The sequence below is a fragment of the Dendrobates tinctorius genome, unplaced genomic scaffold, assembly GCF_039654945.1.
Source record: "Dendrobates tinctorius isolate UK_male_01 unplaced genomic scaffold, ASM3965494v1 ptg000023l, whole genome shotgun sequence".
NCBI lineage: Eukaryota > Metazoa > Chordata > Amphibia > Anura > Dendrobatidae > Dendrobates > Dendrobates tinctorius.
This window is the reverse complement of record NW_027361691.1, coordinates 12,670,648-12,683,245: the sequence shown is the minus strand read 5'-3', so window position 1 is coordinate 12,683,245 and position 12,598 is coordinate 12,670,648. Positions and strand designations below refer to the sequence as shown.

At 43.2% G+C, this 12,598-nt stretch overlaps 1 protein-coding gene across 1 annotated transcript in view; it reads right to left on the bottom strand.

The window, feature by feature from the left end:
* The window catches only part of LOC141084518 (cyclic nucleotide-binding domain-containing protein 2-like), a 346,033-nt gene that overhangs the window by 281,711 nt on the left and 51,724 nt on the right, over window positions 1–12,598 (bottom strand). Inside the window, exons 4-5 of the mRNA XM_073569275.1 lie at window positions 1,923–2,034; window positions 37–111 (exon numbers count right to left, since the gene is read on the bottom strand). Of these exons, the coding sequence (XP_073425376.1) occupies window positions 37–111; window positions 1,923–2,034 (187 nt within the window). The remainder of the gene's footprint in view (window positions 1–36; window positions 112–1,922; window positions 2,035–12,598) is intronic.

The following is a 12,598-nucleotide window of genomic DNA, read 5'->3' as shown; positions in this document are numbered from 1 at the left end:
CATGAACTAAAACCTACATACATATCAGTCACGTACCAATTTGGTTTCTTCCGGTGTCCTCTTTTCTGGGGGGCTCGTAAGGATTTGTTTGGCTTCAGAGCTAAGAACCATCTTTGGCAGGTTAGACAAGAAGTTGCCGGTGTGATGGACAAAGAGAGCATACAACAACTTATTAACATGTGTTAGTAAAAAGAAATTAAAACATTTTAAAAAGAATTTAATTTAACTTTTTGACAGTTAACAGTTCTACTCCAGTCACATGCAGAGCTGCGGATACTGTTCTATACCAAAGGCCGCCAAACGCATCAGACCAACGTTGGCCGAACCCAACAATAATGACGTATTCGAGCGATAGCCTAATGAGTATGAGATCACCGGACAGTTAATTATTGGGGAGTGAAATGGTTTATCCAGGGCTCTATTTTTTCTTACAATGGTCCTTAAAAACTAACAGATATGTGTTGTGAACTCATTTTCTGGTCTACCAGTTGTGAGTTCTCCTTTTGGGCTCCCTCTGATGGTAACAGGAGGTAGTGAGGTTGATTTAAATCTGACACCTGATGATGAGGATAACGATTGGATCTCAGGAATCTCAGACTGGATTTAAGACAGCCGACGCCCTATTCTGGTGCTGGTGATTCCTTCTGGCTTGTTCAGGTCTTGGTTTTCAGCTCTGTTCCAGTCATTTCAAGCTAAGTGTTTCTGCTAATGTTCACACTTGATTTTGTTGGTCTATTCAGTTTTTTGTGTGGTCAGCCAGCCCCGGCTGGGGCTGTGCTGAATTTCCACTCTTATTTATCTGTATTTGCCAAATTTGCTTTTTGACCCTTATTAGATGGGCCCGTTTTTTGCTCTGTCTCAGAATATTTCAGAGTGCTGATATAGTGGGAGAAGTCTAGTGACTTCAGGGCTAATTTTGTTATCAGAAGTGTTGGACATTATTTTTGTAGGGTTTTTTGTGCAGATTGCAGACAGTGTCTTTCCTTTCCTATCCTTCTAGTTAGTTTGGACCCATTGTTTGCTCAGCCTATTTTCCTGCCTGTGTTTGTGTTCTCATCTTGTTTCACCGTCAATACATGTGTGGGGGCTGTCTATTGCTTTGGGGTCTGCTCTGGGGCAGTTAGTTTTCCCCTTTTCTTGCTTTAGGCTTATTTAGTCCTCCGGCCATGACGAGGCATCTAGGATCATCATAGGAATGCTCCACGGCTGCTGCTAGTTGTGTGGTTAGGATCAGGGGTCTGCAATCTGCATAGTTACCAACCTCTCTGATTTTCTGTGACTAGCTTGTTTAGTTTTCCTCCTCGGTGACCGATTCGTAACAGGTATGTAGTTGCTAACTACCTGCATGTTTTACATGGCGCTAACCACTCCTTCCAGCAATTAAGCTGCTCAACGTCAGCACAGCAGCTCTTCCTCATCTGGACTGTTGTGTCGACAGCACATGACTGCCGATGTCATGCTGATTGATAGCCAGCTCCCCACAGTCAGGCAGCAGGGAGCCAGCTGTCACTTAGCATGATGTCAGCGGTCATGCCTGTCAACAGAGTAGAGCAAAATTGAAGCAGAAGTTGGTGTATCACTGACAGGAGCGGCCTGTGACCACTCTGTGCCGGCAGTGGTAGGCACCGGGCACAACAAGCATGTAGGTAGCAACTACCTGCCTGATTTGTCCACATGTCCTTTTTCAGTTGAATGCTATACACAATATACAATCCCAAACTATTTCTCAATCAAGGCAGTCACTGTAATATTTTCCTACTAGGAAAACCCCATCCATATTCCCTAGCAGGGAAGCCAAGTTTCATCGAGGGGAGCCCTGTTCTTCGGACCCCTTTATGTAATCCACAATACAAACCTCTGGGGGGGGAGAATAAATGGCTGTCCACAAATCTGCATCTTTAATGTCTCGTTTAGTACCTTACCTCCATTTTTGCCTTGAAGAGGGACCGATCAAACAGAAGGTTTTCACTCTCGGTCTCAAAACCAACGTACTCGCTGAAGGAAAGGGGCTCAGATCTTGAAGCTGCATAATCTCTAATGGCAAAAGAAAAGAAGGATGATCACCAAGTCTGAACACCATACAAAAGCCAGAGCAGGAAGAGAGAAGATCTAAGGGATTGTCTCACAATCCGCAATGAGATGATGGCCACCAGACCAAATCTCAGCTTTCACTACAAATGGCTGCAACATAGAATTAGATGGTGGCCATGCTGGTGAATGGTTGGAGGCTGCCATGATCGTTGCCACTCTTGTAGAGTACTCTGGTCTTCAGCTCTAGAAGAGAACGTCTCTCTTTATGCCACAAATGGACTTTTCGAGAGGGTTTGCTATGAGACAACCCTTTTACCTTTCTCGTTTATATCCCAAACACTGAAATCCATCCGGTTTATGCCCAACTAACACAGGAGCATTGCTCGTTACAGTCACTGATCAATCATTATGGTTGGTGGTGTCCAGTCTCACCACCTGTAGCTTAATGCCTATCGGCATCCTTGGGGGGTGCGTTCATATGTAGCGGAGCAAATCCTAAGGGTAACCCATCCTAAACTCTGCATAAACTGAAGCCCTTCCTGGCTCTGTGAAAACAGGCAGTGGGGATCTGCAAGAGAAGACTTTTCTTTCAGAGGACGAATGGAGTGTATATCACATGATCCGACAATGTTTGGTACCTTTTGAGTTCTTCCTAACATCAAAACTTGTGAGCACCGTCATGTGCAGGAAGGAGGACCTGACCTTAAAGGGAATATGTCAGCAGACTCAGCAGTTTTTTTTTTCTATGAAATCTGATGTAGGTGCAGAGACCTTGATTCCAGTGATGTGTCACTTACTTGGCTTTTTGTGCAGTTGTGATAGAATCCATGTTTTCTTTGTTGTAAATGTATCAATGATCAGAATCCTAAGCTGTGTATAGCCCATAGCCCTGACATAGCCCATAGCCCTCACAGTGTACACAAGAAGCCGCCAATCAGTGGTGAGGGCGGAGTTACACAAATTAGCTGGACTGCCTGGCATGTGGCACCTAGTCCCCTACTGATCATCTCCTGATGATAAAACACTGATTGTATTCAATCTATGGCAAGCTGTTGAGCAAGTGACACATCCCTAGAACCAATCTCTTTTCCCCTCCGTCATACTACTTTCAGATTACATAGCAAAAACTTGCTGACACATTCCCTTTAATCCTTCATCCTTTCAAATACCCTATTTCCAGACAATAGGATTTGCTAGTTTAATTCCTAGGGGTTTGGGGTGTATGACCAGCCGCTGAAGAGGGCGTCATAGATGACCTGGACAACGAGACTCACAACCATCACTTATCCTAATATTACTCGACTGGCAGTATTATTTATTGTTATTAGATCTCTTTATATAGGGAGCTGCTGTTTGGTCACAATATAGGGTGGTATTACTTAAACATTGTATTATGGTATATACTGAGGCATTGCTTGGCATTGCTGGCATTAGGGTTGTAGAATAAATCACCCTCCTAGATTAATAAAGGCACGTATTTCAGGCTTAAAAAAAAAAATCATTTTTGCAATTGGGCTTCGTTATAAATTTTCGCACAGTTTTGCTTTTACAGGCTTTTTATTTCCCTGTATATTTAACTCTGATGTGGTCTGTGATCATAAATCAGCTGAGAGGAGCTAAAAAATAACTCTCTGACTGATTTTCAGTTAATCCAGAGGCTATAGAAGGCAAACGGTGCAACATTTTTAATGGTACTCTATTCCAAAAATTATTTGGAAGCTCCTGCTCCAGCTTTAGAAGACGCCAAGTGTCGTGGGACTGGAGAAATGTGAGAATAACTGGTTATATTTTTAAATGTGTTGGCATGGCATAGGAAACATTAGAGGCTCAGGAAGGGGTATATTAATATAGGAAGGGGCTAGGATGGGGGATAATATAACAGCAAGGGTCCAGAAAGGAGAACATTATACAAGGAAGGAACCCAGGATTGGGGACATCATACCAGGAAGGAGCCAGGCTGGAGAACATTATACCAGAAAGGGGCCAGAATGGGAGACATTATACCACAAATGGGTCCAGTATGGAGGACATTATTGAATGAAGGTGGCAGATTGGAGAACACTATACCAGGAAGGAACCCAGGATTGGGGACATCATACCAGGAAGGGGCCAGGATGGAGAACATTATACCAGAAAGGGGCCAGAATGGGAGACATTAAACCACAAATGGGTCCAGTATGGAGGACGTTATTGCATGAAGGTGGCAGATTGGAGAACATTATACCAGGAAGGAACTCAGGATGGGGGACATTATACCAGGAAGGTGTCCAGGATGGGGGACATTATACCAGGAAGGGGACAGAATGGGGGATATTAAACCAGGACAGGAAGGGGTCCAGGATGGAGGAAAATATTTTAGGAACGTGCCAGAATGGGGAACATTATACCAGGAAGGAACCCAGGATGGGGGACATCATACCAAGAAGGGGTCCAGGATGGAGAAAAATATTGTAGGAAGGTGCCAGAATGAGGAACATTATACCAGGAAGGAACCCAGGATGGGGGACATCATACCAAGAAGGGGTCCAGGATGGAGAAAAATATTGTAGGAAGGTGCCAGAATGAGGAACATTATACCAGGAAGCAACCCAGGATGGGGGACATCATACCAAGAAGGAGTCCAGGATGGGGGACATTATACCAGGAAGGGGCCAGAATGGGGGACATTATACAAGGAATAGGTTCCAGGATGCCATCATCATACTTGGACAAAATACCAGAATGGGCTCTAGGATGGTGGACATTATCAAAGAAAAGAGACTGGGATGAGGGACATTATCTGAGGAAGGGGCCCAGGATTGGGAACTTTATTACAGGATGGTGCCAGGATGGGTAGCATGATTATATGGGTGATAAACACGTATGTTTTTATAGGATCTAGAACGCTACAAGACCTCATAATACCAATATGCAGGTTGGGGTCAAAGTACTAATTTTGCCCATCGGTCTCTAGTTACGCCACGGGTACCAAGACCATGCTTAGCTACACATTTTGTATGAAAGAACAAATATGGTTTATGACAATTCTTCCATTAGCTCCTTGCTAGTATCTCAACACTGATAAAGGAGAGTGTGCACTATGGCATAGGGTTGCCCAACCTGAGCAGCCCCCGTGGTCCCCTGAGCATCTGGTTTTATGATAAGGGCATTGTTTGAGAGCCATATATTCACTTGTACATCATAAAATCGAGTTATGTTTTTCCATAAAACCACAGACCAATAATAGATTAGGGATGAAAAGTACACAAGCCTCATCGTGTTTCCAGTAACAGATTTCGTTGCCGACTCCGTTCCCCTTCTGGGCCTTTCAGGAAGGTTTAACACATCCTTACGACAGTGTTGTGGCTGCTTTTAAAATAGACGTGTTAAGAAGGAGCGCCGATAGAGACTGTGAGACTGTGCAGAACCGGAGTGTAAAATCTAGCAGCCTCAGACAACAAATTACCGGCTCCGTTCTGTTGTGTCTTACAAGGCACACTATCATTATCTTCGGGAGATTCCAAGAAAGTCAACGTAAACCACATATGTGAGCCGCTCCCCCGGGACCACGTTCCGAATATATAAATCTTTCAATTTCCTTCACTTTGTACCGGGTCTACAACATAAAGTCAAATCTCTCTCATAAACCGCGGTGAAGGCTTTCTTTAACCTTAGAAGAAGCTATAACCTTGGCTTTCGGGGTTCAACAGACATTTTATAGGACGAGGAAAGCGACCGGGAACCGTTTCTCTAAATACATATGTTTTTCTCATGAAGTGTTTAATAAGGAGGAGAAAGTGTTGGAAATTAATTTCTACTGCGCCAGCTAAACTTTACGGCCTTTATGGAAATATCTCCAGACTGCTGGTGAGATATTGGGAATTTACCTCTTATTTGCCCCTTTTCCCCTGGTAGTTCCAAATTTAAGGAACTCTCCGGCAGTGAGCTTAAAAATGAAAAAAGTAAGTTAGTAAGTATATTAAGTATGAATTTTTTTATATCTTTTTCAAAAATTTTGCCCTTTGGTGATCTTTTAGCTCAGCTTTATTAGAGCAGAACTGTGATCTGTGACTATAGTTTAGCTACAGTGTCTATAGGGAGTTTAGAGTAGTTTGGGACATAGCCCCATGTCATGATTGGTTCAGGCCGGTATTAGACTCCCACAGAAATCAATTGATCACGGTAAGAGCAAGTTCACATATGCAGTATTTGATCCGTATTTTACATAAGTATTTGTAAGCTAAATTCAGGAGCGGAACAATCGGAGGAAAAGTATAAGGGTTCGCTCACACTGGCTTATAAATCAGACGATATTTTCTCACTCATCTCAAAGGAAACCCGACATTTCATCAGACAAGTATGGTAAATTCAAGGCCAGAATTGTCAGAATAGGATAGAAATAGCTCAATGAGATATATAATAATCAGTTATTTACATGTGTACATTTTTGTACTTTTATGTAGCTAATAGTTAAATAAATGAAAAAATAGTGTGGGGTCCCCCTTATTTTTAATAACCAGCTGAGAGAAAGCAGATAGCTGTGAGAGAAAGCAGATAGCTGTGAGCTGGTGTTAGTATTCTGGGAAGGGACCAATATCCATGGAGCTTCCCAGCTTATTAATTACAGCTGTCTGCATAGCTTTTACTGGTTATTAAAAAGGGAGGGCCCTAAAAAAAAACGACATGGGGTCCCCCCTGTTTTTAATAACAAGCAAAGGCTAAGAAGACAGCTGATATTAATAAGCTAGGAAGGGGTCATGGATATTGGCACCTTCCCCAGACTAATAACACCAGCCCTCAGCCCTCCATTAGATGCGCCAATTATGGTGCTTACCCTCGCTCTTTTCAATTCCCCTGGGGTGGTGGTAATCAGGGTAATTGTTTTGGGTTTGATGTCAACTGTGTAATGGCCGCTGACAACATCAAGCCCATAGGTTAGTAATGGAGAGATGTCTGTCAAACAGTGCAGACACCCCCATTACTAATCCCATAGTAAAATAAACACACACATACAAAGTCCTTTGATTGCAAAAATCACTCACCAACAATTACCCTCGTTTACCCATTTAATAGGAAAAAAAATCCATAATATGGACATCCCACAACGATCTCTGACTTTGCTACATCCAAAGACTGTGATAAGCAGTGACATCAGTAACATGACAGGTTGCCATAGCCGCTGGAACACACTGAGAGTAACGTAAACACCAGTGGCAGTGATGACCGGTGATGTAATTAAGGTTACCACAGATCACAGCCGGCGGTTCTCACGGTAACCTTTGTTTGAGCCATAGATGACAGTGTGTCAGCTGTGAACTGCGTTTACCTTATGGAGTTCACTGCAGTTCACAACTGGCGGTCCCTCCTTTTTAATAACCAGTAAAGGCTATGCAGACAATAGGCTTGGAATCTCCATGGATATTGGCCCCTTACCAGAATAATAACACCAGCCCTCAGCTGCCCTTTTTTCCTTAGCTGGTTATCCAAAAAAAAGGGTAGGAACCTACACCTTTTTTTATTATTTATTTAATAGGTTAAATTAGGCTTTGTACGCACATGACTCTCATCCAACTTTTCTGGATCAACATCGGACCGTTTTTTTTATATGCTTTTGTGACTCCAATCTAATAGAAACACGTCACCACTTCTGGATTTTTCACCCTCTCCTTGTTTTGGCTTATAAAGAAGTTTCAGGGCACTTCCTTCCGAGGATCTTTACCCAATTTGGAGTAATAAGGTTATAAAGCCAAATAACTGAGTATCTCTGATGTTAAATTAGATGATATTTTATTGGCTAAGAAAAATGCAAAATTTTTTAAAAAACAATAAAAACATTAAAACACAACGCGTTTTGGCCATGTAGGTCTTCATCAGGTGTATGTTTTGGCTTACAAATACTGATGTAAAATACTGACCAAATACTGAACATGCGAATGTGGCCTCAGAAGAGGTAAACTAAAAAAGGGTTTATTAAGCTATAAAAAGTATATTTAGTTCCACAAATTAGAATATGATACATACAGGATAAATTAGAATCTCAAATGGCTTGCCAAAAAGTTGCAGCAAAGCAGAATTATGGGCTAGGAACCAAACGGCACTCAGAAGTGGAGTAGTCCTGACTGATCATGGACCACCCAGGCAAGGTGGAGGCCGGAAGAGATGCTGGAGGCAATTGACCTAAGCAGCAAGGAATTGCCTTGTGGAGATGAGGACCAAGAGGTTATAGGGGGTTGTCCATTTTGAGGAACATTTAAGTGCATGTATTTTGGGCTAAAAAAAAATGTTGTAATTGGGTTACATTAAAAATGTTACACTGTTTTCCTCCTCAATGAAAGAAAACCCATGCTTGTGAATAAAACCACCATACGTGGATGAGAATTTCACAAGAAAACATAAATAAAGTTTACCTTTTTAACCATTTAAACTCCAATTTTTCCTGTTTACACTGTTTATCTTCTGTAGCCTCTGTGTTGTATTGTCCATTACTGGCTGCAGAATGAGTTGACTATGAAACTATCAGTGAGCTCATTTTCAGGGTCCAATGGGAGAATTTCTAACGCTTATTTGTCTCTTTTTTTTATTTTAGCTCTTCTCAGTTGATTCATGATCACAGAACACATCAAAGTTCTTTTTGAGAAAATTTATGCCTGTAAGTGGTCAACTATTGGCACCCTGGTCCATTACTTTATGGAGATGTGAAAAGACTAAACACTGAATGCTCGGACTTAAGTTTGAATTTTCATCAGATTGCATTATGCTCTCAAATCATTCACCTTCTACCAATGAAGAAGTGAAATGCGGTATAAAGTCATCTCCAGCAAACACGGTCCTCTGGCAATACAGAAATCGCAAAAGAAACAAAATAAATGATGCCATATTAACAGTGCCTTAAAAAAGTATTCATACCGCATGAATTTTTCCTAATTTTTTTTCACATTACACCCACAAACTTAAATGTATATTAGTGGGATTTTATGTGATAGCAACACAAAGTAAGAAGAATTTCCGAAGTCTAAACAAAATAATACAAGGTTTTCTAAATATTTAAAAAATTTAAATCGGAAAATTGTGACGTGCATTTGTATTCAACTCCCCCGGGGTCAGTGCCAAATACCTTGTACCCTAGATCTCTACCATTAACAAATACATACCATTACTCAGTATCGGTACAGGATCAGTAATGTAATGTATATACACAGTGACTGCACCAGCAGAATAGTGAGTGCAGCTCTGGAGTATAATACAGGATGTAACTCAGGATCAGTAATGTAATGTATGTACACAGTGACTGCACCAGCAGAATAGTGAGTGCAGCTCTGGAGTATAATACAGGATGTAACTCAGGATCAGTAATGTATGTACACAGTGACTGCACCAGCAGAATAGTGAGCGCAGCTCTGGAGTATAATACATGATGTAACTCAGGATCAGTAATGTAATGTATGTACACAGTGACTGCACCAGCAGAATAGTGAGTGCAGCTCTGGGGTTTAATACAGGATGTAACTCAGGATCAGTAATGTAATGTATGTACACAGTGACTGCACCAGCAGAATAGTGAGTGCAGCTCTGGGGTATAATACAGGAGGTAACACAGGATCAGTAATGTAATGTATGTACACAGTGACTGCACCAGCAGAATAGTGAGTGCAGCTCTGGAGTATAATACAGGATGTAACTCAGGATCAGTAATGTAATGTATGTACACAGTGACTGCACCAGCAGAATAGTGAGTGCAGCTCTGGGGTATAATACAGGAGGTAACACAGGATCAGTAATGTAATGTATGTACACAGTGATTGCACCAGCAGAATAGTAAGTGCAGCTCTGGAGTATAATACAGGATGTAACTCAGGATCAGTAATGTAATGTATGTACACAGTGACTGCACCAGCAGAATAGTGAGTGCAGCTCTGGGGTATAATACAGGAGGTAACTCAGGATCAGTAATGTAATGTATGTACACAGTGACTGCACCAGCAGAATAGTGAGTGCAGCTCTGGGGTATAATACAAGATGTAACTCAGGATCAGTAATGTAATGTATGTACACAGTGACTGCACCAGCAGAATAGTGAGTGCAGCTCTGGAGTATAATACAGGATGTAACTCAGGATCAGTAATGTAATGTATGTACACAGTGACTGCACCAGCAGAATAGTGAGTGCAGCTCTGGAGTATAATACAGGATGTAACTCAGGATCAGTAATGTAATGTATGTACACAGTGATTAAACCAGCAGAATAGTGAGTGCAGCTCTGGAGTATAATACAGGATGTAACTCAGGATCAGTAATGTAATGTATGTACACAGTGACTGCACCAGCACAATAGTGAGTGCAGCTCTGGGGTATAATACAGGATGTAACTCAGGATCAGTAATGTAATGTATGTACACAGTGACTGCACCTGCAGAATAGTGAGTGCAGCCCTGGGGTATAATACAGGAGGTAACTCAGAATCAGTAATGTAATGTATGTGTAAGATAACAAGCAGGAACGCGGGATGCAGTGACGGGACGCAGGCTGAGCAGGGGTTAACAGGTTTATTTACAGGGGAAATTCTCCACGCAGGGAGGAAAAGGGTTAAACGATATAAGTAGCAATGTAAAGTACAACGGTACCAAATAACGACACTTCGGGAACAGGCGTGTCGGGAAGTTCTTACGCCACAGCTCCCGCCGCAAACTCAATAGCACAGGCAACTGCGGGCCCAATGTCTTTTCCAGAATGAGGCTGTGGTAGGTGATCCGTCTTCTGGTGACAGTGGTCGGTCTCTGGCACCTTCCACTGCCCCTTGTCCATATGTTAATGTGGCTAATAAAAGGCATGGGCCACAGTCCTGTATGTGCCCAGCGTGGCTCCTCACCTGTCTCCACTAGTATCGTCAGGGCAACTATCTATTGACCCAGGTAGGGCACAAGTGTCAGTCTGGTATACGGTCTCTCTTGAGCAACGTGTGTGCTGTACTCACAGTCACGTAGGGCACAGTACCCGGTTCTCTGGCAGTCACTGGACACACACTGTACGTCCCACTCTCCCTGATCCCCACTGTTGACGGCAGGCAGCGGTGAAAGCTGGTCTGCATGACACTGCTCTGTGCGTCCGACTCAGCACTGCTCCGCACGACTCTGCTCTCTCCGGCCCAGCTCAACATGGCTCTGCACTCTCTGGCTCGGCTGCACTCAGCTCTGCACTCTCTGGCTTGGCTGCTGAGCACACAGCTACTCTCAGCACAGTGGTCCCTGTCTCTCTCTTCAGGCGCAGCACTGCCTGTCACTGCCCCGATACGCTCTGGTGAGGAAGAGGGAAGCTGTGCACACTGCTCACCACTCTCCTGCGCGCTGCCCTTCGTAAGCACTGAACCCCGCAGCTTCGCACCTTTTCCTTTTATCCTGCTAGCCCTGAGTGTCCTTTTTAGCTCCTCCCCACCCTCCTGTCACTGCAGAAAACCCTGTCTCCCTCCAGCTTCCCCCAGACTGCAGGGGAAGCGTCGCCTCCCTAATCCTGCCTCCTGGGGACAAGGAATGCAGTCTCTCAAGCATACCTCCCAACTTTTGAAGAAGGAAAAGAGGGACAAAGGCTGCGGCACGCGCAGCACGCCATGGCAAGTTTTAGGCCTCGCCCCCGATCACACCCGTTTCACAACTAGTTATATATGTCCACGCCCCAACCACACCCATTTAACACTGCTGATCACACTGACTGGTACTGAGGGCATAGTGGCTGGCATTATGGGCACAGTGGCTGTTACTGAGGAAAAGAAAGAAAGAACAGAGAGAGAGAAAAAAAGAATAGAGAAAGAAAGGGGAAATAAAGAAAGAACAGAGAGAGAGAGAAAGAAAGAACAGAGAAAGAAAGAGGGGAAAGAAAGCGAACAGAGAGAAAAAGGAAGAACAGAGAGAGAGAAAGAAAGAACAGAGAAAGAAAGAAAGAAAGAAAGAACAGTGAAAGAAAGAAAGAACAGAGAAAGAAAGAAAGAAAGAGAGAAAGAAAGAAAGAAAGAAAGGGGGGAAAGAAAGAGAACAGAGAAATAAAGATTAGAGAGAGAAAGAAAGAACAGAGAGAGAGAAAGAAAGAACAGAGAGAGAAAGAAAGAAAGATTAGAGAGAGAAAGAAAGAGGGGAAAGAAAGAACAGAATGAAAGAAAGAACAGAGAGAGAAAAAAAAAGAAAGATTAGAGAGAGGAAGAAAGAAACCGAGAGAGAAAGAAATAAAGATTCTATAAAGATACTATAGCAGCCCTGCTCCCATTGTAGTGCCCACCTGAGCCTCCCACTGCAGGACATATCATGTTCCGCTCACATGGCCGGCATCCCCGATTCCAAGGCGATCCCGCTGTCTGTGCTGACGGAGGACGACACGGTGATGGATCTGAAGCAATCTCTGAGGTGTCTCCATGGTTCTGTCACAATCTCCTCCCGAAATTACTTAATTTCCAGGCAGCTTCTATCTAGCACGTCACTTCCGGTGGAATGTCACGTGCGAATTTTAAAGTGCTCCTCGGGGCTCCGCCGTGTACTACTGTGTCCTCAGGAAAAGTAAGCTCCCGGCCGGGGCAGTGGGGCAGATTCTCTCTCAAAATCGGGAC